A 25,128-nucleotide genomic window follows, 5' to 3' on the forward strand; every position below is an offset into this window, starting at 1 on the left:
TAAAACTAGAATGAAAGCTGAGCCCGTTCAACAGCTTTAAAAATCAAGATGGTCTTATAAATGCCTAAGTGCAGATGAGGGACTTCAGGTACTCAGGTTTGGAGATTTGGACCAGTTAACTCAATTCTGATCTCTGCACATGAATTCCAACAAAAGATTTCATTGTTTTCATCAGCAAAATCACACTAATAAATGTGAGTAAATTACAGGATATTTCCTAATCAATTTCTGACAAATAAAGATATTGTAGCTGCACTACTCTACTGCCAACAAAAAATACAGGGAAGGTATGAACTTCAGAAATGTAAACTTGAGTTGTCATTAAAAATCAATTTTCATGACAAATTTAATTCACATTTCATAGAGAGCTGTGTAATATCAATAAAAATGCTTTAATAATTGGTCTGCTGGCACACAGTACAGTATAAGACATAAAAAGATATAAATTTTTTGTAACTTAGAAGATGGGGAACTAAACACTGTTTTTCAAAAGAAACCATTTCTCAGGGAGAAAAATGAATGTTGGAGGAGGATGTAATTCATTAGGGATTATACTCTACCCCTTTCCACAAAGACTGCTCTAAAATGAAAACTTTCAGAGATCAGGTTTCTAATTTATTCGTGGACTTAAAAGGCCAGAAAAGACCAGGATCAGGTAGTCTGACCTTCTGGATAACCCAGGCTATTAAATTTCATGTAGTTCTCTCTATATCATAACCTGTGTTGGGCTAAAACACAGTTTCTCTTAAACATTGATTTTAAATGGTGGAAAAAACCCATTCTTGTGTTTCTTTCACATGCTTTTTGGTGAAGGTGGGAGAGAAGAAAAGATGTAAATTGGTTGTTTCCTGTGACATATCAGCAGAACTGGTACAGCACGAGATAGAGCAATCTGAACTCAGCATCACTAAATTATAAACAGTTGGTGTTTTCTGCTATTAAAAGCTATTTTCAGGGCAGAGAGATATGCTACCTACTTAGCAATATGCTTTGGTGAACAATTTTTGAAGGGACCAAAGGGCTGGTATATGTCCCTAAACCTCTTAGTCACGTTAAAAAATATTCCCATGATCAAACTGTAAACCAGAAATATGAATTTCCTGAAGAAAATAAATTGTTGTCTCATTTACATGTAACTGTAGTGAGAATTTCACCCTAAAATATCAGTCCATTTCATAGGATGCTAACTGAAGCACTGTATTTGCAGTTTGTGCTTTGTTCCCACAGTGAATACAATTAACTGCCTTACTCAGGAACAAGCTCTCTCAGAAAGGATGGTCAGGCACTGGAAGGGCTGCCCAGGGAGTGGTGGCTTCACCATCCCTGGAGGTGCTGAAGGAACAGCTGAATGTGCTGCTCAGTGCTCTGGTCTGGCTGACAAGGCAGTGATCAGTGCAAGGTTGGACCCATTGATCCTTGAAATCTTCTGTAGCCTTAATGATTCTGTGATTCAATTTTATGATGTTTTTTTTCTTTAAAGCTTGTTCTTGGTGAAAATCTTCTACTTGTTCCTCCACCAATGTGAATATTCATGGTTCTTCCAAATCCAGAGTGGTTTCCAAATTTCATTAATGTACTATTTATTTGATATTTTGGATATTAGATATTCAGTAAAACAGAGCTGCAGCATCAAACATTTCAGGATACTCCACCCACAATGACACAAACTCTGATCTTGCCATTTATCACCATCCTTTACAGTTTATCAATCAATACAGTATTTTTTCTATCCACGTAACTTGGAAATCACGTTTTCAAACGAAACTTCCTGAAACCCAGTGACACCCACTTTGCCCTGTATTTATGGATGCTGCCATCCACTCATGTTCATGCAGTGGGATAAGGACTCTCAGGCAATTAGAAACACAGCTTTAGTCAGCTTAGGGTGTTTATGAAGAAACTCCAAGGATCCAGCAGGATCCAGAAATTCTTGAGTTTGGCCATACATGATAAACATGCACAGCTTTGTTGTTCATGACTGTCCTGTTCTCCAGGGACCATGTTTTCCCCTGCTGTAAATAACTATAAATCCACACGAGTGAATAAATCAAAACTCTGAAGTTCTTATCCTTTGCATGGTCTGATTTTTCTTTTTTTTTTCCCTGATAAAATTAGTCATAGACACTTCAAAACTGTATTATAACTAACAAGAAACATAGATGAATTAGTGTTTCATCTTTTTTTGGGAAACCTGTATTTCTGCTGATCCCATCCAGCTATTTCTTCACACCCCCCCACACACCCCAGTTCCCAGATTTCCTGAACTCTAAGCCATTTCTAACAAATAGCTGCCCATTACACACTCATTTCTACCAGTTACAAAAATCCAAACTTAAACTTTTTCAAGAGCAGTTCATTTACAACTTTTTCACGTGCCCCCTTATCTCCTGGTACCAGTGAGGATGGACACAGCATTGCTGCAAACACAGGGAGTAAAACACCAGAGAAGTGAACACAAGCTCAGGTGTGGGCTGGGTTGGATCAGGCTGATTGTCCATCAGATCAGTCTCCTGTCCCCTGCTTTGTTTTAGAAATTGTTTTAGGTTCTGAGCCATTCAAATGTGCATCCCCCTCAGCCTCTCTAACCAATATTCTGGGTACTTGGAGTATTCTCATTATTCTGGACCTCAGAGCTGCCTGGTGGCAGTGAGTTCCACTGACTGGGTTAGTTCCTTCATTTGTGAAAGGAACAATTGTCTCTTCTCTGAGTATTTTCACTCAAGGTTGTTCTGGAAACCTGCCTGCCCCTGGGTTTCAGATAACTACTTTTAGTACTGCCTTTAGTTTTGTACTAGTCAGGTTTTTTAAAGACCATGGGTTTCTGGTCTTCCTTGTTTGTTCACTTTGGATGCTCCTTCTTCTGTTTCTCCTTCCAAGCACCTTCTAGGAAAACACCTTTTAAAACAACAGGTGCAGCCCTTAGCTATGAAGCCAGACACTCCTCTCTGACATGCAACACAATTTGGATAAAATTGGTTTAGTTTTACAAAATTGTTTTAAATTCCTCTGCCATCCACACAAACACCCTGGCTTTTATTTTGTATTAGAATTTTGGTTCTCATTATTTGCTATTCTTATAAATGCACTGTAAAAGCAGGGTGGAAACAACAAAAAGGCTCTTTTCCCCATTTCTCTTGGGTTTTTTTGTGTTCCCAGATCAAACTCCTTCTAAAACAAAAATAATAGTCTGCAAGACAGACACTCTGCTATTTTAAACTACCCAGCTCCTACAAGGATGATAACCTCACATTTGCCTCTGCTGAGATTCCTATGTGAACTGAACTTAAAAATTCCATCTTTGGAGCTTTATGCCAAAGCACACTGCAAGTCACTCTTGCTAGAAGCAAAGTTCTTGCCGTTTCCTCAAGCAATGAATTATCTCCTGATATTCAAGTTAGTTCAAAATATCCTTTCCATTTAGGTATGCCAGGGGCTAGTCCTAAGAAAATGGCTTCTAGTGTTTTTACAGTTGCAAATTTTATTGTGTTCCAATGCCGAATGGTGACATGGAAATTGCAATTGTTGTTTTTGGTCTGTGTTAGCCTTTCTGTCTTCGTTATTTAGGCAACAGAAAGCTTTTGATATCTGTCTCAAATCAGAAGATTACAGGTCTGTTATTACACGCTGGAGAAGTACCCTTTCCGTGGGTGTTAATTACTGAGTATCCAGTCGAGTACACTAGTCATTAACCTCAAAAACAGTGACTCAGCAAGGTACCAGAGCCTAAGAAAAAAAAAAAAGAGGGAAAAAAGCATGCTGTTTTCTCACACCAGATGCCTGGCAAGATGTATTTCTAGAGGAAAGCTAACAGGCAGCCTAAGAACAAATGTGCATGGAGGTCTGTGGTATTTTTTCTGCTAGGATGACTTGAAATACTCAGCTGGAGGCAAGAGCACACTGGAGAAAGAACTTCCCGAGGATCTGTCTGATACTCCCAAATCAATTAAGGTTCATGGAAATGCTCCTGCTGGATCAGATCCAGAAAAAGGATAATTCACCTGTATTGTACCCTAGAAGGTGACCTGTGATTTCTATGCTTGACATAAATATTACACAGAACAAAAATGTTTTGCAGTGGAGGATGAGTTAGATGGATGGCTTTTAATCTTATTTTTTTCTGTAGACATGCAAGTCTGGGGATTTGTTTTTACAAAGAATGCAAAATGAATCACGTATTGTGTCTGTTATCCACATACATGCATTCAAGAGGAAAACAGACTGAGCAGAGTTTCAGCCACGCAGTGAATGTCTGCAGAAATGTATCCGACTACAGGTCTCTTAAGTCACTTTAATGGTGATGGATATGCAGGAGACTATAATCAATTACTTTGTCCTGAAAATTACACAGTTATTTTCAAAAAACCCCAACAGGTAACAGTTGTTTGACACAGCACAGCTTAATATTTCTCAGAAGACAGAGATCTTGTAATATCTGAGCTTGCTGTACACACAAATTATAACACTTCAGCAGTACTAGTGCAGCTTCTGTATAGTCAGCTTGTATAGAATTGGCAGGCAGCTATGAGACAAAAGAACCCAAAGGAAGATAGAGAAATGCATTTGTTAAACAGCAAAAAAATCTGAACAGGGAGATCTAAGGTCAGATTAGGAGATGTTCTCTAGGTTGATATTTGAGAATGTTTAAAAACTGAGCCATGTGCCTCTGCAATGAGCAGCATGGCCTTCTGTAAGGTACATGCTCTCAGGTTACCAACAGCTTTGTGCTTCCTCCTCTCCTGGCTCACACCAGCTCCAAAGTCATTGCGTGCTGTCCAGGAGCTGTGCCGTGCAGAGAGGTGGCAAAGCTGTCATTTGCCTTCTGGGTAATACAGAGGGTGTATCCAGTTCCCAGTGTTTCACATAATCACTCAAAACCCATAGAAAACATATGAGAAATATTACTGGATTGGTGGCCTAAGGGTACAGAGTAAACAATATATTATAGTCAAGCAGAGCCTCATCCTCCAGAGTCAGAGCAGCCCAGAGGGAGAACATTGGAAAAATACACTCAGCCTGTGTGTGTTCCCCTTGCTGGATCTCAATGGAGGAATGATTAGCAGCTACTGGAGACAGACTTGGTTCTTGCAAGGGTCTTTGTAGAGAAGGAGTACTAAATGATTTATCTTTTTCTACCTGCCCTTCCAATCTCCCCCAATATATTTCAAACTATGCAATAGCACGATCACCCAGACGACAGAGGAAAACCAGTGCTGTGGTTCCAGAGCACCTCTCCTCTGCTCTGAACATTGAGACTTCACAGATTGGAGTTTCTTCCCTACCTTGTTCCTTGCACTTCCTCTGTCCTTCTCTCTTCCTAGAAAATGTCCTGATTCCTCCAGGGCTCTGCTCCTAATGCTTCCTCCTCAAAGCCAGACCAAACAGCTCCTTCCATGTGCATTCCCTCAGCAGATTCCACTGGGCAGGAGGCAAAACCAGCAGGTGAGAAGGGTGACCATAAGAACCAGCTTAAAAAGTGAATTTGTTCATTCCACAGCTCTCTTGGGTCTGAGGTGATGTGGGCAATATGCCCTAATACCACGGAGCTGGGAACGTGAAGAGGGGAGACAACAAAGCCGAGGCTGATACAGGCTAAAGGGCACATGGAGCGTAGGAAGAGCAGAGCCAAGGACAGGTGAGCTGCAGGTGGGCAGCCACAAGTTGTTCTGCCCGCAGCCTCGACATCTGTGCCAGTCACGTCAGGGGGTCACCTGGCAAGGGGCACAGCCGCCATCCAGGAACAGAGGTGTGGGCTCCCCTCAGGGACGGCAGGAGCACAACTCACCTCAAGGCGGGGGGGGGGCAACAGCCCCGGCCGGAGGGACGAGCACCTGAGCCAGCCCCGGGCCGTGAGGGACGGAGACCGGGCAGGGGACAAGGGCTGGACACCGCGGAACCACAGAGCAGCTGGCGGTGGAAGGGACGTCTGGACATCATCCAGTCCAACTCCCTGCCACGGCAGGGCCACCCCGAGCAAGTGACACAGGGACACAGCCGTCCGGGGGCTTTGGAATGACTCCAGACAAGAGACTCCGCGCCCTCTTCCCGTGGGACATCCCTGCCTGGCTCGAGGGACGGAGCGGTGCCGGGGCCGTGTGAGGGAGGTGTGAGGGCGGTGTGGGGCAGTGTGGGGCAGTATGCGGGGCCGTGTGGGGCGCGGTGTGAGGGCGGCGTGCCGGGCCGTGTGAGGGCGGTGTGCGGGGCCGTGTGGGGCGCGGTGTGAGGGCGGTGTGAGGGCGGCGTGCCTGGCCGTGTGGGGCAGTATGCGGGGCGGTGTGCGGGGCACTGTGAGGGGCAGTGTGATGGCGGTGTGAGAGGGACAGTGTGAAGGTGGTGTGGAGGCGGTGTGAGAGGCAGTATGCGGGGCAGTGTGAGGCGGTGTGAGGGGCTGTGTGAGGCGCTGTGAGGGCAGTGTGTGGAGCGGTGTGCGGGGCCGTGTGAAGGCGATGTGAGGGGCAGTGCGAGGGGCAGTGTAAGGAGCGGTGTGCGGGACAGTACGAGGCGCTGTGAGGAGCGGTGTGCGGGGCGGTGTGAAGGGCGGTGTGCGGGGCAATGAGGGGCGGTGTGAGGGTCCGTGTGAAGGCTCTGTGCGGGGCGGTGCGAGGAGCGGTGTGCGGAGCAGCGAGCGGCGGTGTGAAGGCTCTGTGCGGAGCGGTGCGAGGGGCGGTGTGCGGGGCAGTGAGGAGCGGTGTGCAGGTCCGTGTGAAGGCTCTGTGCGGAGCGGTGCGAGGGGCGGTGTGCGGGGCAATGAGGGGCGGTGTGAGGGTCCGTGTGAAGGCTCTGTGCGGAGCGGTGTGCGGGTCCGTGTGAAGCCGCCGTGCGGAGCGGTGCGAGGGGCGCCGCGAGCGGGTGCCACAGCGCGTGCCGGCCGCCCCAGCGCGCAGGCCCCCCGCGCATGCCCGAGCCTCATTCCGCGCGGCGGGGGCGCCGCATTTCGCGCGCCGCCGGGCGGGGAGCGGGCGGGGCGGCGGTCACGTGGGCGGCGCGGGGCCGCGCGGCCGCTGGGGGCGACACCGCGACCGCCCCGCGCGGGGCTCGGCGGGCGGGTGGCACCGGACCGGACCGGACCGGCACCGGCACCGGCACCGCCCGGGCGGCACCGAGCCCTCCGAGCCCGCCCCGCCGCGCCCCCGGCACCCGCCGGGTTGTTGTGGCCGCCGCCGCTCCCGGGGGCCGCCTCCCCTCCGCTCGGATCTATTGTCACCACCACCAGCACCCCCCTCCTCGCCACAATTAATACGATGAATTTGCCGTGATTGATCCGTATTAATAGCTGGGGTGGGTGGGCGTGTTTTGGGGCTCTTTTTTCCTCCCCTTTTTTCTCTTTTTCCTTTTTTTCTTCTTTTTATTGTTTGGTTTTGTTTTTTGGAGGGGCCGGGCTGGGATCTGATCTGCACTCCCGAGTCCATCCCTGGTCGGTGCCTGAGAAAATTGCAAAATTGCATCTGGATGCATCGTTATTATTATTATTGTGTTTGATCCAGGCAGATAAAGGAGGAGGGGGAGAGGAGTGCGTGTTGGTGGGGAGGGGAAGGCTGCACCCTTCCCTGCACACACACACACACACACACACACACACACACGCAGACAGAAAGGGAGTTCCGTACATCTACATTTATATTTTTCCCCCCGCCGGAACTTCTTTTAGTTGGGGAGGAAAGGAAGAAAGAAAATAAATTTTGTGCAAGGAAATACTCTCAGCTCCCTCCTTCCAGCGGGTCTCCTTTCTTTATTTTTTCCCCCCCTTCTTCTCAGCCTTTTTTCCTCTCTTTCGAAGATCCTCGCCCTCCCAGCCCCTTGATCAAAGCATTCCGCTATTCTGATTTATTGCCTGCTTGGTGAGGCTTTTTTTTTTTTTTTCCTTTCTCTCCGTGTTTTTTTTTTTTTTTTTTTTTTTTTTTTTTTTTTTTTACAAAGGCGACCTGAGATCAGCCATTACTTTCCTTGGCTCGCTTATAGGAATCTCTTACATTTGGTGCTTGCTGCTGGTGGTGGTGGAACCGCACTCGGATTCTTTCATCCCCCCCCCACCCCCTTGCTGTCCTCTCCTCCCTCCCTTTCTCCTTCCCTCTCTCCCTCCCTCCCTCCCCCGTTATTCCGCCGGGGGAGCCGGATTTGTGGCTGCGGTGGGGCGGGGGGGGACGAGAGCGAGAGGGAGAGCCGGCGAGAGACATGGATGGCCCGGCGCGATGCAACGGGCTTCGGAAGAAGCGGCGATCGCGGTCCCAGCGCGACCGGGAGCGGCGAGCCAAAGGCGGGCGGCGCGGCTGTGCCGCCGGCGGGGCCGCCGGCCCCGGGGCCGCCGCGCTCTCCTCCTCGGGCTCGGAGAAGGAAGACAATGGGCCCCCGCCGCCGTCCCGGCCGCGGCCCCCCCGGAGGAAGCGGCGGGAGTCCTCCTCGGCCGAAGAGGACATTATCGACGGTTTCGCGATGTCCAGCTTCGTCACTTTCGAGGCGCTGGAGGTAGGAGCGGCGGCGCTTTGTGTGCGCCTCATTGTGTGGGGGCAGCGGCGGGGGAGCCCCGCGGCGGCCCCCCCGGACACCCCCCGGCCCTGACCCCGCTCCCCGGGCCGGGCCGCCGGGGGTGCCCGCGGGGGCGGGCCCGCCGCCCCCTCCCGCTCCCCGGGGTGCCCCCTGCCCTCCCTTCCCTCCTCCCCGCTGCCGCCGGCACCTGCAGCCCGGCGCGCCGCTGCCGCGGGGCCGGGGCCATCCCCCCGCAGTTGTGCGCGGTCCCCCGGCGCCGCTTCCCTTCCCTTCCCCTCCCTTCCCTTCCCACGGATCAAACTTTTCTCGCGCCGCCGCGGCCCGGCGGGGCCGCCCACTCGTGTCCGCGGCGCGGGGCGGCCGCGCGTGTTTCGGCGGCGCTGGCGGTGCCGCCGCGGGTGCGGTGCCCGGCCCGCCGCGCTCCCTGCCGGCCTGTCACGGGTGGGCTGCGGGGAGAGAAGCCCCGCGGGGATTCCCGGGCGCCGCGTCCCTCCGCCCTGGGCTCTCCGCGTTCCCTCCACACACCCACTCGCGGCCGCGGAGCCGCTGTCAGCCCAGCCCGGGTCGTGGTGGCGATGCTGCCGTGCAAGGGGACCGCCAGCCTGTGTGTTTGAAGGGCTTTGTTGTTTGCAAGTTCTGATCAGGAGAAGTTTGCTGTGGTGAAATGCAGATTTATTTGGGTTTACGTGCACTGGAGTCACAACTGGAACGATGATGAACTGTCAAAATAAATGTGGAGGTGAAACTGATTGTTAACAACAACAACAACAAATCTGTGTAGCTTTTAAGATGTTTCAATGTTTAGCCAGGAATACTTAGTGGCAATTTCAGGGTTTGTTTTTTTTTTTTTTTTTTTTTGTTTGTTTCTTGATTTGTAGCCAGATTTTGCCCTTGGTTACACTTACACCTGTATCCATCCACACTGAGCCTCGGACAGAACTTGCTCTGGCGTAATTAAGGGAGGATTTGTTCACTCCAACAAACCTCCACATGGTTGGTGTTAGACTCATGTAAGCAATAAGGAACAAATGCTGAGGTAATGTCCAGACTCTGTTTATCCACCATGTCTCACCTGGTGAGCCCATCCACAAGTGCCCTGCTCAAACCAGAGAGACCAAAAGTGTGAATACGTGTTTGTCGGCAGGAGAGAAATTTGTATGCTTCTGTTTCAGACAAAATTCTGTTTTTCCTCAAACAAAGCCCTAGTTTGTGTCATTAAGCATTTTTATGGGAATAAGGACTTGAGAATTTGGCTGTAGTCCTTTTTGGAGAGGAAGTCAAGAGCAAGTTTAAAGCTTGGTAGGGAATTTTAGAAAATGTCTTTATTCTGTTTCACCTTTTATTTGTTTATTTTCAACTTGAAAATAATTGCTGTGCTCTCTTCTCTTTGCCAAGCCAAGCATGGCTACTACTTGCATCCTCTCCTAATCCTGTATCACTAAAAAGGAGCACAGATAACATTACCCAGTTCTGCCAGCTAATATCACGTTCAGATAAAACAATAGCTTGCACACTGAGACTTGACATACTTTTAATGTTCATGTGATAGGTGGCACGTTTTGACCTAAAGATTTCATGCTGTGTTAAGAAACAATGTCACAAAATCGTTGTTAGGTGCTTTTTCCTGCAGCTCCGTGTGTGCGTTGAGAAACTTGTTTCTGAAGATCAGAGGGAGATGAAGGTGTCTAAGGCACAAGCCCAGCGTGGCACGAATTGCTCTGTGTGTTGCATGGAGCAGCTTGGAGTTTTTATTGCAATTGTGGTGTTGGTGAGGAGGTTGTGGGTGGCTGGTGGAGTGAGATACCTCAGCCTTGGTGAGATGTTGAGGTGATAATGTGTTTGGGTTGAGTCAAGCAGCTTTGGGTGCTGTGGAGATGTGTCCTGGTGTTCATACACCTCATGCTGTGGGTCTCTCAGCTCGTTGGAGGCCACGGGGATTTTCCCCAGGTTCCAGAAGACACTTGTGCCCAGAATGTAGACAAGACTTTCTGAGCCCATGCCTTGTGCTTGAACTTCAGCTTTTTCTCGGGCTTAGCACAGCTGGAGGGGGACAGAGAGAGTTTTGTCTGCTTGGTGTGAAAAACTGTGAGAGGGGAAGTGCAGAACACTTCACCCACTGGAGGAGCCAAGGCCACGGTTCAGGAGAGGGGACACAGGTGGATGGTGGCTCATGCAGGAGGGGACAGCCACCATGGAGGGACAAGGCTGAGCCCTCTGCTTCTGGGGACATCCTTGCAGCTGTAGGGGTGTGGGTTGGCTGCGTGTGAGGTGTCACCCCAGGACCTTCTTATGTATCAAGTCACAAAAAAAAGGAGCAAGAACTTCCACACCGCTTGATTTTTCACCTGTCTTTTACTAAATGCTTTTGCTTTTTGTTGTGGTGACTGAAAAAGCCCAACTTGTGCAAAGTACCAGGTTGGGTGAAGCTTGTAGATGGCAAAGGGGCACAGGTGCTGCACAAGAACACAGATCCCATGTCACTGTAATGTCAGCAGTCATCCCATGTGTTATGGTCATGTTGATAAAAGTTCCCATGTCTTGAAGCAAAACTTTAACCAGCTCCCACTCTGGGAGCTGCTTGTCTGTCTGGGTGTCATAGCCTTCTCATACTTCTCAAGTGTGAATTGTTTGGTGTTGAAATAGAGGCCATCTGCTTCTGGCTGTCTGTCTGCATTTATGGCACTGCATACCTTGATGTCTCTAACGTTTGTGTGGGAATACACGGAAAGAGGGAGTTAAATGATGACAGTGGGATTTTGCTGTGGGTTTTTTCCTTCTTAGAGTGACAGTTCAGCAATTCCTGTGTCACTGCAGATGTGGCTGGACTGATCCTTGCCTGGCCTTGCAATACTTCAATGTAGCTGTGTGCAATATGGGCCTGTCCCCTACACTGGGGAGCATTTTGGAGCCTTGACCTTCAGAAAGCAGCCCTTAATCTCTAGTAAAGCAGCTGAGATGTGGTCCTACAATTTGATCTGATTCACCAGAACCTCCTGTGAGTGGCCTTGCTGGGACTGACAGCAGCAAGCTCTGTGGTTCACTCCGGAGCAGTTACTCAGACTTTGTTGCCCTGATGTCCCCAAATGTCCCAGCCTGGAAAAGCTGGAAGGCACAGACACTCTGTGTCAGTGTGACTGGTGGCTTGTTGAGCTAAGTGCTTTTCCCAGCTTGGAGGAGCCTGTGCTGCACTGCTGGTGTGTTTGTTACCAGCAATAACAGCATGAGGTTCTCCAAACCCAGGTGAGCAATTTAGACACCAGTTTGACAGGGAAAGGTCATTTCTCAGAATGTGATAAATCAATCCCTTGGAGTGACTTTCTCCATGATGTGCTCTGGCAGTGCTGGCAAGGAGGCTTCTGCAGAGCTCTGTGGTGAGCTGAGATTTCAGGAAGATGTTTGTCTCCCTCCCACCCCCTGGTGCAGAGGTGTCTGGGCAGGAGACTGACGTGACATGGCTCTTGACGTGCTGTGGTGAAGATGGTTTGCTGTGATGAGAAAGGAAATCTGACCTGAATGTTAAGATGGCTTAAAGCCTGGGAAGTACTTTATGTTTCCTGAGTCAGCTCTGACCATCCCTACGGAGTAAGCAGTTGGTTTCAGGTTTTCTGAGCACTGAGTAAGGTAATGAGGTTTTTTCTGCGGATGTTTGTTTAGCTTCAACCCAGGCAGCTCATCTGACAAGCCTGAAATGGGACACAGATATTTATAAATCCCAGATAGAAGTGGGGTGGGAAGCGGGGGACTTGCATTTAAATGGGGATTCTTGTTTCATAAAACTGTCACAATTTGTCCCCATGCATTTGCTGAGCTAATTTCTGTTCAGGCATTAGTCTGTTTTGAGACCATACTAAATTATCATCAGGTAAAGCCCAATATAATTAATTACAAATGAGAAATGCTGACAAATATTTGTCAAGGAGCTGTTTAATGAGCTTCAAATTCTGTGTCAGATGATTCCATCCACCTAGTGTAAATGGTTTCTAAGAAATTGTTCCACAGTGTTTGTGTGGTTTAGGCAGATGTTAGCTGCAGCACTTTTACAAGTTACACAGATAGTATGAGACTAGGTGGAGTAAAGCTTAACAGCTAATCTGGGCTTTAAAATAGGGACACCACAGGAACAAAATGTGTAAGTAGCAGGAAGGTTTTGGAGATTCTGTGGGCTCAGCTGTGTGTCTGTGCACTGACTGTGGCTCTGTGTCTGCATCTGAATGCAGGAATTTGCTTTAATAACTGGTGTGTGATGCTCGTCTCTAGGCATGGCCCACTGAAAACAGGAATAGCTTGGCTGTGTGACAGCAGAAGCTCTGAGCTGGACACCAGAATGGCTGGCTTGCTGTGTGCTTTTCCTCCCCAAATCATTCTCTTCTCACCAATCTTCTAGCTGGCCTGATTTGCCTGTTTGCTTAAATTCTTTGAGATTTCAAGCAAGTTTGTTCTGCTTTGTCTCTATCCCTTCATATTTCAAAAGGAATTTGATCTTCCTGCCTTGCCACAGCAGCATCATAACATCAGGTGTTTGTTTAGTGCTGTCAGCAAATCTTGGTGGCCCTTCTTGTGTTTATTGACTGCTTAGATGCTTAGGTGTTTGTCCCAGTCTCTGTTTGCACATGCAAGTCTGCAGATTTAGACCAGCAGAGAAGAGAAGGGAGTAACTAAATGAAGATATCTGGGGATGAGGAGAGGCATTAAGCTTTGTGTGACACTGGGATATCATACAGAGCAATGCATTTATTATTTTCACTGTGTATTTAGAGGAAACAGTAAACTGACCTGAGGTTAAATTTTGAGATAACCTTGCCAGAGCAGCTGACAATCTTGATGAAAACCTCAGTGACCAGACCTGAAAAAACAGCAACTCAAATGGAAAATGGGACTGAAAACATCAGGATGCATATTCCACAAAAACAATGTCTGGTTTGATGTTTGAAACATATGTTGCCATCATTTGGGTACCTGAACACTTTAGAAATACTTTAAAATTGTTTTGAAAAGCCTGGTACCTTTCTGGGAGGTGAGGCACTCCTAGCTCCAGCTGATTTCAGTAGCTGATGGAGAGCTGCAGCTGTCTCTTCAGGCAGACCATGACCAAGGATTGAGATTGTTGCATAAATATTCTTTTAAGCTCCTGAAAGTAACCATGTAATGAAGGTGGGGATTTTTGCCATTCCCATAGGTGGTAGTAGGAGGCACAACAGCCTTGAGTTGAAGAAGGAAGAGTTTAAACTATAAGGACAAGTTCTTTTAGATGAATGTGATTCAATTAATCTCCACTAGCACAGCTCCTTAAGATTAGCATTAATAAGAAATATGCCACACATCAAAAGACAAAAGGCACCCTTATCCTCCCTTACCTTGGCATCTTTATTCCTGCTATTTGGGGGAGTCAGTAAGCCCTTTTGATTTAATGTTTGGGGCCTTTGCTGGCATTGAAGGAATGTAAAATCCAGGGCAGTGGTGGAGTCTCCATCCCTGGAGAGAGTTAGAGGAGGTGTAGATGTGGCACTTGACACATGGTTAGCAGTGGGGCTGGCTGTGCTGGTGGTTAATGGTTGGACTCTCTGATCTCAGAGGCCTTTTCCAACCTAAACAATTATATGATTCTCTGCTTTGTAAAATAAGGGTAAAGGATCAGGAACTTGGAAGGAAAATGATCGTTAGGGAAAGGCAAAAAAAAAATTGTCAGAAAGGCATCAAGGGTCTGAGTAATTGAAAGATTGACTTACAACACTGAGATCAATAGAGAAATAGCAGGGACTGTATGGGAACACAGAGAACTAGAGGGGGGATGTTGTTACCAAGAGTGGAAGTTTCAGGAAAGATCCATTGCTGTGGATGAAAATGCTCCTTGGTGAGAGCCCTGCTGTCAGTACCAAGGGGAGACACTCAACCAAATGTGTCCCTACTTAGGGATTCACTAATCCTGGTAACTTCAGCTGGGAGGAAGGCAGAAAGATTCCTCTCTCACTGAAGATGATCCCCTCTTTCCCCCAGCTCTGCTTCTATTGTTTTTTGAGTTTTTTTTGAGCACCTATCAGTTTGACTGGGACACCTCACCACATTACACTGGGGGTCTGACCTGCAGCCTTGTAATTATCTGCAGCTAAATTAGAAGCTTAATCTTTGTTCTGAGCAACAATAAGTTGAGTCAGATAGGTTTTAAAAATAGCCCAAGCTCAAGTTTAGTGAAGTCTCAAATGCAATTAATAAAAAAGTAATGGAGTTAGGAAGTTGCAGGGTGAAATGTGGAAATGTTTAACTCTAAGTTTTCTTGCACTTGAACTGCAGTGTTGCCTTGGTTCTGCAAGAGAAAATCGCTTCCAACATTTCTCTGTCTTTTTGTACATCATCCTTATAATTTGTCAGTTCAGTATCTTGTGTTCTTGTTGGGGTTTGGCTCTGTATGTGCCACAAATTACCAGCTGTGTGCATTTTTTGTGCAGTCAGTTTGTTGTCGTTTTGACTCGGTGCCAAGCCATGGTGAAGACCACTTCAGAACACCATAGTCCTCTAAACTCCTTTGTTGTAAAATGAATATGAAACTCCACTTTGTAAGTAATGAGGAATGGCTAATGCAGGTAGGGATTTGTTTTGCTGTAACAGCAGAACGTGCAGTGGCAATTTGTCAGATCCCCAGCTCAGCTCTGCTGTACTCTTTGCCTTTAAATAGTGTGTTACCTTAATGTCTTGAGATTTTTCTCCTTGTATCTTGGCAACACTGCTGCTGAAGTTCACACACTCATGTGGTGGAGAGAGAAGGTTTTAACCAAAGGGGTTATGCCTTCAGTCTGGTAAATACTATAGGCAGGAGTTTTGTTCTGTCATCCTCTGAGCAGTAGTGGTGGAATAAGTCAGCAAAAGAAGTGGATTATCCCTTGGCCCTGCACATACTATCCTGTTTGTGAGGTTCTGCTCATGAGGTTTAATTTGATCATGGTGCATGTGCTCCGTGTGGATTTGCTTGGCATTTGGTGTGCATCTCAGTCCTGCTGTTTTTAGAGTGTCCTGAGACAAAGGCATGGGAGATGTGCAGAGGTGTGCTGATATCAGATGTGCCCAAGTTCCTGGCTGGCTGAACTTCTGATTGTGTAGTGCTGGCTGATGCACATATTACTGATATGATTAATATACCAACTCCACATAGGAATAGTTACTCAGAGCCAGGCAGGAGTTCAGCTCAGTGTTCTTTCCAGGAATGATCACCCTTTAATGTGTCTCACATGTGTTTGCCAGCTTCCTAAAGGGGAAGTTTCTTCTCCTTTTCAATTAGTGCTCTTAAAAATTGTCTCTTTTCATACTTTTATTTAGTACCAAAGGAGACTTAATGGTTTGAGAATAAAACTACTGTCACCCTATCCTCTCCATTCACACACGAGCCTGGGTTTGTCCTTTGTTGGATGAGCTTGTGAAAAGAGGCAAACATTTCCAGCCTTTGGGACAAGCCTGTGCTGAGCATTGTTTGTGTGAAGCCACCTGCAGCAGGTTTGTGGATGGTGCAGGATGACAGTGAACACCAGGAGCAGGTAGAGGTAGGCACCAGGAGGTTCTAGGCTGGATTAACAGTTGGGTGGCTGAAATTCTGAAGAGGCACTTGTGTGTTGTGGAGTAATGCTAACACTTGTATCAGACTTTAAAACGCGTTTTACACTCCCACAAAATTATTTAGTGGTCAGACCCAGAGCAAATTCATGAAAGGTTGTGAGCAGCCTTTTCCTGTCGTAGGCTGACTGTGAGAGGAACAGTGTTTTGGAGGAAAGTGTGTAAGTGATAATACCTGTGCAGATACCTGCTTAGCTGTCAGTGAAATCCAGAGGCACTGTTGCCTGTTTCCCTGGGTCAGGTATGAGTTACCATGTCCCAGGACACCCATCCTTGGGAACCCTCCTGCAGGTCTGGAGTGTCCTACAGCTGCTGCTAACTCACCCTCCTGTGTACTAAAGGCATTTTAATTCCTTTGCCTGTGAAGTGGAACCAGTGAGACAGAAATCGTTGCCACTGCCTTCTCCAGGGCCACACTTGGGTACAGGAGAGCAGGGTATGGAACCTGTGTGGTGAAGCTTCTCCCTCCTGGCAGATTCTGGCAGCCCATGTTTTGTTGTTTGCACACCATTTCCTCTTTCTGAGACTGAGATGAGTTACAAACACGGTGATAATTGCTCTTGGCACTGATTTTTGTTTATTTTCTCTCTGGAAGTCCTAAGTGACCTGAGACCTTCCAGTCTGAGAATGTGCTTAATTTCTTAAGGAGGGCTGAGGCAGTGAAAGTGGTTCTGACCTCTGAGGGTCTGTGTGGTGAGAAGGCAAGGGAAGAAGTGCTGGGGACGATTTATGTTGTGACTCTGTTGGTGTCGTGGGGTTTAATGCATGTCAAGGGCACTTTGACCTTTGGATAGAATCTTTTGGTGTCAATTTGTGTCTTTTCTCCTCTCTTTTCTCCCCTTAAAGAAAATTCAAAATAAGTACTGAAAATCAAAACCATCTGTTTTGAGAGGACCAAATTGCCTCTCTTAATTTTATGGGATTTGGATATTACTGAACGATTAGAAGTCCTACTAATTTTTACTGTCTGGGTATTGTGCTGGTAGGCAGTGACTCTGCTAGCATTAGTCATTTTAACTATGGAAAAAAAAATAATAAAAATGCAATTAATGTGCCTCAACAGCTGAGTCTGCTGGACTTTAAAAAAAAAGGAGGGAAAAAAGTAAATTTTAATGAGTTCTGGGATCATAAAGATACATCTGGTGGATGGATTAGCCAAGTTTTCAACCATAGAATATGCATTGAAAAACTCAGTGAATTATGTAGCTACAAAAGTGTATCTTTGCATGTTTATAAGGCCTCAGTGCAATCTCCTTATATTTGCCTAATGACAAACAGACATCTCACAGAGGTGTAGCCCAGGACACACATGGGCTAAAACAGCTCCCTAAGCTGAGAGTATTTGTATTGGGATGCTGCTACTAGTAAATATTAGAGAATCCATTAAATGTAGGGGGAAAAAATATTTTGGTATTGGATGAAAGAAAAGAGAAGGAAGGGAATGGAGTGGGGTAGAGAGGAGAGGGAGAACTGCAATTTTAAATGAACATGATGTGTGGGCTAAGATATTGTGCCTCCACTGCTGAACCAGAAAATTTATAACAACTGTTTGTCATGTGTATGTATTTATAGCCATTCACATAATGAAGAAGTTTCATGAGGTTGTAATAACATATCAAGATGGATGTAATTAAAACAGAAGCAAATTGACACCTCTAGATTAAAGGCAAACTCTAAACTAATACACCTGTACGCTGTCACTTATGTATTAGTTGTCTGGGGCAGTCTGCCAGATATGCAAATAAAGACATTGGCAAATTTCCTTGCATGTGTGGTTATGAAAACCCCAACTATTTAATCATTTGCCTAGCCCTGCTCAGGTTTGTAGCAGGGGTAGAATTTGATAATTGGTGTCCCCATGCTTTGTGAGGGGAAAGGAGCAAGGGGAAATGCAGTGCAGGGGGCTGCTGGGGAATAATGTTGTGTACAGTGGGACCCTGCCCTTAGCAGAGAGGTGTCAGGGCTCCATTTCTTATCTGCCCTGACTCTTGGAACTCCAGAGCACTGAAGAGTCCTTGACACTGACACTCTGTGGCTTTTGAAAAGTGCCCTGCAACAACAGGCTTTGGTTCTGTCATGCTGCAGGTGCAAAATTCTGAAATGTCCACTTTTGCAGCAATTCAGATCTGCTGGAAATACTAGGTCTGAAATACTAGGTCTGTGAAATGGCTATAATGTTGCTTAGGAATTTTACCTAAGAGTATTTTTCGACTTGTTTCAATTTGCAGAAGCCTCAAACATTTCCAGTGGAGTTGTGAACATCCATTTCAGCCTGTGGTCAATAGGTCTGCTCTCCTAATTAACACTCAGCCTGCAAGCTGCTGCTGTCAGACAGGCTGGTGGCACGGAGCAGGGAGGGAGGTGTTAGTTCCAGGGCTGTGAATGGAAATGCCAGCCTTGCTTCTGGGTAATTTGCACCCCAGATAACCTGCATTCCTTTAAGTGGCCTGGGAGCAGAAACAAGTCTTCATGTGGCTTGTGAGTAACCCAGGGGCTGGTGGGGAGGGTCTTCTGTGCCTCCAGCTCCTCCTCCCTGAGTGGGAAAAGTGCTTTTTCCTTTTGTGGATTCCACATATGGTTGCTTGAGTGTGTAAAACTAGTCATAAGTAGGTTGATACTATGGGAGCTCAATGAAGCCTCAAATTCTTGAACTCTGTTTTGAATTCAGGCTTGAAGTTTTCTGTCCCAGTTGGGGATTAATCACAGGAAAATCCACTATGGGCTGGAGCTCTGCAGAGTGGGAGCTGCTAAATGCACCAATTTCCAGGGAGCTGATGGCATAAAAACTCCAATTGACATGTTTTGTTAGACATCTTCTGAATTAAAGAGACTCCTTTTGTAGTACATCTGGACATTAAGGATCACTCATATGAGGTTCATAGGTACATGGCTTCAAAGTGGTTTCAAATGGTAGGATTTTTTTTGTCTTCAATATTTCAACAACTTTTCTTCCACCTTTAATCTTTCATGAGCAGAAGCTTCAAAAGATAATTAGTAAAACATGCTTTTATCTGCATTTATCTCAAAACATGATTAATTTTTTAACTGCAATTATAGCAATCATTTCAAGTTTACTCTATATTAATGAGTAAAGGATTTTTTTGAGAGAGCATGAGCCTAAATATGGCTATATTGGCTGAGTTGAAAGGTGCATTTATGAGTGTGCTTTTGTTTTTATTGCTAGGGATTGAATTTCCATTTCCAGGAAGTAATATTTCACATGGATTAAAGTCTTTGAAATGCTTTTGCCCAGATTCACTAGATCATTTTGAGAAGCTGACAATGATAAGAACAGGATCATGCACTTTGCAGGACCTGGCTACTGAATACCCACTTCCATGTTTCCCTTGTGTTGGTGATTTTTTGCTCCATGCTGTGCATGTGTTCCTTTGCTTGTTGCCCTTGGCATTGAAATGTAAGATATTTGATGCAGACAGTTTGTTGTTAATGAATTAGCAATGAACTTGTAAGTTTTCACCTTTACCATTCATGTCTTTGTTATAGGCAGCTTAAGGCATTTTTTATTACTATTTCTCTTCTGGAAGAAAGATGTTCATGTCTGTTCCTGTCTTTATTGCTGCTACTAATATATGCAGGGCTGTCCAGCTGTTCTGCAGCCTGGATCCTGTCTGTAGGGCCAGTGTGTGGCTGCACTGGCACAGAGATATCCCAAAACAGGTACCCACTGCAAACCCTTCAAAAGCAATGAACCACTGCAGAGGGCTACTGGAAAGTAGCACAATTTAACCTCCTTTTCACCAGAGTATATCTTTTACATATTTTTGCCCTGTGAAGGCTGCTCCTCAGCCCTGGCTCCTGCTTCTCCAACAGGAGGGAGGGATGTTGGGCTGGAGCTGCTGTTTCACTGCCCTGTGCCTCGTCAGGAGCCAGGCAGAGAGCAGCCCTAGAGGTGATGCTGGGGTGGTGGCATGGCCCCAGCTCCCCCAGCACAGCCCAGGCAGCAAGGCAAACAGCAGCCTGAAACTGCTGTCACAAGGCTAGGGACAAGAGTTTATTGCATTTTTTTTTTTTTTTTTTTTTTTTTTTTTTTTTTTTTCCTTATTTCCCTTTGTTTAGGCCCTGGTCCTGGGTGTCAGAGAGGATTTGGAGTAAGCATGCACAGCCTTGGTTCATGTCTGATTTTAGCTTCTAAACTGGGATTGCAGCCCTGTGCTCCCTGGGGGTGGATGGCTGGTGGCTGCAGCAGTGAATTGGGCAGCTGCATAGGAGAGCACACGGGTGTATAATCAGATTTCTGATAAACCCAGGTCTCTAAGTCCCTTGAATGGGCAGCTTTGCTGTGAATGGCCTCGTGAGCTCTGCTGTGGCTGCTCTCTTTGTTTGGTACTCCGACAAAAAATTGCTCTGCTGTCCTTGTTGGCATATTTTTACATCTGTTATCCATATTTTCAATTTGTTCTGGCTGCAGTCTTATTTTGTTTTGCAAAATCTACCTGGGATTGGGACGCAGATATATGTTTGCTAAGGCAGATTTGGAAATTGTGTTGTTGAAATACAGCCCATATGGGCCATTGTAAAATGGTTACTGCAGCATATAATTGCCTTCACAATGATGTGCTTTGTCATTTTCTTTCCATCTTCAAAGAGGCTCTCCTCTAGTCTGCTGACAGCAATGGTGGTATTAGAAAACATATGGATTTGTAAAGGCATTAAACTGTCTTTAGTTCAAGGATTAGATTACAGTGTCAGAGTGTGGGTCACCACGTTTTCCTGGGGATAGGCTGCACTGCAGTGTGTTGGTTTATGTTACAGGTTAGGGAAGAGTCTGTTTATTTATTGAGAATATCTGATATAAGATCCTTTCCCATACAGGGGAAGGAGGTGTGTGTCGTGCAGGGTGTGAGCTGCAGCTCTGTCCCAGGGCTGTGGCCCCACCTCACCCTGCATCACTTGGTCAGGGCTCACCATCCTCACTGACAAGGGATCTCATCAGGAATTGCTTTTTGCAACATGGAAAAATACACAGAATGCAAACCCCACAGAACTTCATTTGAAAATTCAAGAACTCTTTTTTTTTTTTTTTAAAGTCCTCCATGCTGGGCTGCTACTCTGAGCATTTTGTGTATTTGTTTTGTGTTCATTTTACACAAACAGCTCCACACATTTTGGAACACAGGGCAATCTGTTCAGCTTTGCTGTCTTCACAGTGTGAGGTGTGGCTTTTCTGGGGTGGTTGGAGGTCTGTCAGCAAAGGCCTGTGCAGCATTCCCATCGTGGGGTGCACATGGCATGGGCATGGCACACAGCCTGTCCCCAGCCTGGAGTGATGCTCATGCCCTTTACACCAGCTAAAGGGGACAGCTAGAGAGTGGGAGGGATAATACACATAAGGAAGATCCTTCCTTTTCAGTTTTTTACTGTTTTTTGTGTTGCTTTTTGCAGCCTGCTCAGTTCCCTCCCTGCCTGGCTGCTGTTGTGTTTGGGTTTGCATAGGTGGCTTCCACAGCAGCTCTTTGCTGCCTGTTTTCCCTCAAACAAACACACTTTTAATGAGGATGCTGAGCTGGTCCCTGGGGGCCATGGGCTGGTTTCTGTGCAGGCACAGTCATCCTTGGTGACCTTGAACCATTTCTGCAGGGCTGTGTGAGCACCTGCTCCGGGGCTGTGCTGAGCAGGGATGGATTTGGGATTGCATCCATGTGGATCTCAGGGGACCTGCTGCATCCACAGTGTGGATTTGGCTTTCTTCACTGGGAAAAGCAGGCATGTGGGGACAGTGCTGATGTGTGAGGTAGCATTTAGTGTGAAGTCTAAAAATGTGCTCAGGGATCACCTTGAACTAGAGTGTTTTGCTGTAGCTGAATTTTTCTGTCCACAAAATAGGTTTAATAATACTGTCCCTCTTCTGGCTACTTAATTAGCATCTGCAGGGTGCTCAAATAGTAAGTGGTTAACATAAAATATCGACAGAATTTTACTGTAGGGCAGTAAAGCACCAGTGCCTGTACACATATAGCAGGGACCTGCCTAGAACTCTTATTTAAATAACTGAAAGCACTTTTTTTGTCAACCACCTTTTAAAATAAAGCTATAATTTTGTTTTAAAATTGCTGACAACAGCCAGTTTCATTAAGGAAATCTGATGTGAAGGGTAACAGTGAAATTCTGATTATTACTTTGTCTTTCTTTATAATGGTGTGATTATTAAGTGTGTAAAAATTGGTGTTAGTTATGGCTTGCTTGAGTTTTAAATCACTTACATTATATGTCCCATCTGTGGTGGGTGTCATGGCTATTTATGGCAATATATTTCTTTAAATCCATTGAAGAACAGGGAAGAAACTCTCATTCTGCCTACAAGAAATGTTAAAGGATGTATTAACTCTGGCAACTGTGATGGTGATAAGCAAATTAGGTCTGTCATTAATGCCAGGGTCTGAGGTATAATATGTCTTAAAACTGGTATATCTCTGGTACTAGCTGGCCTATAAAAATAAATAAATGCAGGGAGTTTTTAATCCTGGTGTAGCAAATTTAGGAGCAAAGCTGCTTTAGCATAAGGTTTGTGTAAGGTGAACACAAAGTTCATGTATATGGTGTGTTTTTACAGCACACAGTGCAGAAGGGAGAAAGAAACAGTCTAGTGAGAAGCTCCCACTGATATCCCCAGGTTTTGCTATGGGTCTTTGGCAGGGCTTTATTTAAGGACTTATTTATGCAGATGTTTGAATCAGCCCCTCTTTAAGAAAGTGTTTGAGTATATTAAAAGCCACAGCACAGTGCACTTTAAATCAGGATATGCTGAAGTGCAGCCAGGAGCAGGATGTTATAAGGTGCATACAGAAACATACCTTTAATATGAAGCTCCCTAACAGTGGCTTATTTTAAATAATAGTTTATTTTGAGGGGAAGCTTGGGAGAGTGACATGGGATTTTTTTGGTTTGGAGCCTTCAGGAGATTGAGTCTGGTGGGACAGTTCCTGAAGTTACAGGGCCAAGGCTTGTTCCAAATTCTGCCTCGTGGTGCAGCTCAGCATCATCCTGTGGGATGCAGGATGTGGCCACGTGCTGGAGCATCCCTGGCCATGCTGGAAAAGCCCAGCAGAGAGCTTGGGGACCACTGGCAACAGTGAGACTGAAATAACTCACTGGCATGAGCCTGCAATTGTCAAAAGCTTTTTTCTGTCCCTTAGTTGGATGAGTTTGGATTCAAGCACAGTTTTGGGTCTGGGAGTAACACACAGCACCAGAAGTCTCCACTGAATGGGATTGAATTTTATCCCTCCCTAAGAGAAATGGTGAACTCTGCAGCTTTGCTTGCAGAAGTCCTGGTAGTCATCAAGATTTCCTTGGAAGTGGCATTCCTTTGGGTAAGTACTTGGGAAAGCTTCTGCAGGGTGCCTCCTCCTCTCCCTGGGGCAGGCACCTTCCCATCCCACCACATATTGCTGCTTTCTCCAGTACCAGCTAAACAGGTGGCAAGATTCAAATCAGCACTCTCTGAATGGAGCTCTCTCTCCACAATAGCTCACTGGAGGCCTGTTTTTTTACAGAACATTGATTAAATAAATATTCCTATGCATACAAAAGAGGAGAAATCTGTTACAACACTCTGTAGTTATTTTTCCATTAATGGCAAGGAGCTCTCTCTAATTTTCCTGCCCCTTTCAATCTGTTCCCCTGTCTCCCTCCCTTCCCATCACTACTAATGCCTTGAAGTGCATGAGTAACATACAAAGAGCTCACAATCCTTCTGGTTCAGCTCTGCAAAGGCTGTGGCTGCAGCTCACTGTGCTTTGGGAAATCCCCCTGGCCCATGCAGGGCAGGACTGCCTGCTCCATGCATGTGGTTCTGTTTAACTTGATATTTCATGTTCAGTATCAGCATTCCTTGAGCTAGCTGACCTCCATTCATTTATATAGCAGCAGTTAAAAATACAATTTTGCAATACCAGCATTTTGCATAATATTGACAATTGGGGCAGAATATTTGACTTCTGAAGAATGTCTTTTTTTCTTCCGTGCTCTTCTGTGCCCCCTGATTTTTAAAACCTTTGAGGGAGGAGTTACTTCTCTGTGGTTTGTGCTGATGAAGGTGTGTATGTGTTTTGGAAGAAAAGCACCTCATACTCAGAGCCTGGCAGCCAAAGGCAGCTCCACTGCAAGCAGCAGATCTGATTTGGTATAAAATGGTGGCATCTTAAAATAAATATAGGGTAAAGAATTCGTAAATATAGGGTAAAGGGGGAAAACAGCTTGACTAGTTTTAAGTTCAGTAGATATTTGTCTCAAGAAAGAACTTTTAATTGAACAAATGTCTTGCTGCAAGAAATGTGGACTATAAGGAAATACTGTAGATTTACTTTGGCTCTGCATTGATGTGATAGAGATAAAAATCCACCCCAAAGAGAGTAACTCAAATTTAGCTGCTTTTTTTTTCCCCCTGCAGGCAATGATATCTATTACATTGGAAAAAAAAAACAAAAACCTGGAGTCAGCATTTCTATATCATCATTTTTCTTAAACAAACTTAGAGCAGTTAAATCACAGAGCTGTTACTCTAGAGAAGTAAATTGTGTAATACATTTTTTAAAGTCCATTAATGAAGCCTCCTTTCATTACATGAGTTTGTCCTGAAATACTTGCCACAGTTGGTTAGATTTAGGAGCAGGGCTGGTTTTGGATAAAGCTGATCTGGGCACTCTTGCTGGGCTGTGCTGGCATTGCCATGGTAGAAATGAAGCTGTGCCAGCACACTCTGCTCTCCCCAGGGACAGAGAGCTTTTCTGGCTGGGCTGAGGAAGGACTGGCTGTGGCAGAAGCCCAGTCTGCTCTTCCTTACTGTGGGCACTTAGTTGGAAGTGACACTAACCTGGGTTTAATTCTAGTTTTACATTGCAACAACGTGCCAGCTGTTCTCTGTATTCTTCCCTGGCACTGCAATGTAATTATTTTTTTTGTTATCTTTCAAGATGTCATTTTATGTTGGTGTGCTTTCCCACTAAACCTTTTGGTGCAGAGAATGTGCAGCTAATTCATTTTTCTGGGAACATGAAGGAGCAAGGGAGAAAATGCCAAATTGTGGGG

At 46.0% G+C, this 25,128-nt stretch overlaps 1 protein-coding gene across 3 annotated transcripts in view; it reads left to right on the forward strand.

The window, feature by feature from the left end:
• The first annotated feature begins 7,567 nt into the window (after nucleotides 1–7,567).
• AUTS2 (activator of transcription and developmental regulator AUTS2) overlaps nucleotides 7,568–25,128 on the forward strand; it is a 760,670-nt gene continuing 743,109 nt past the window's right edge. For 2 of the 3 annotated variants that reach the window (XM_056506765.1, XM_056506764.1), the window contains exon 1: nucleotides 7,569–8,460. In XM_056506765.1, the coding sequence (XP_056362740.1) occupies nucleotides 8,170–8,460 (291 nt within the window). In that variant the 5' untranslated portion in view covers nucleotides 7,569–8,169. Of the gene's footprint in view, nucleotides 8,461–25,128 lie in introns of all 3 variants that reach the window. The other variant, XM_056506763.1, reaches the window with a different exon arrangement.

Source organism: Oenanthe melanoleuca, chromosome 19, assembly GCF_029582105.1.
Source record: "Oenanthe melanoleuca isolate GR-GAL-2019-014 chromosome 19, OMel1.0, whole genome shotgun sequence".
Taxonomy (NCBI): domain Eukaryota; kingdom Metazoa; phylum Chordata; class Aves; order Passeriformes; family Muscicapidae; genus Oenanthe; species Oenanthe melanoleuca.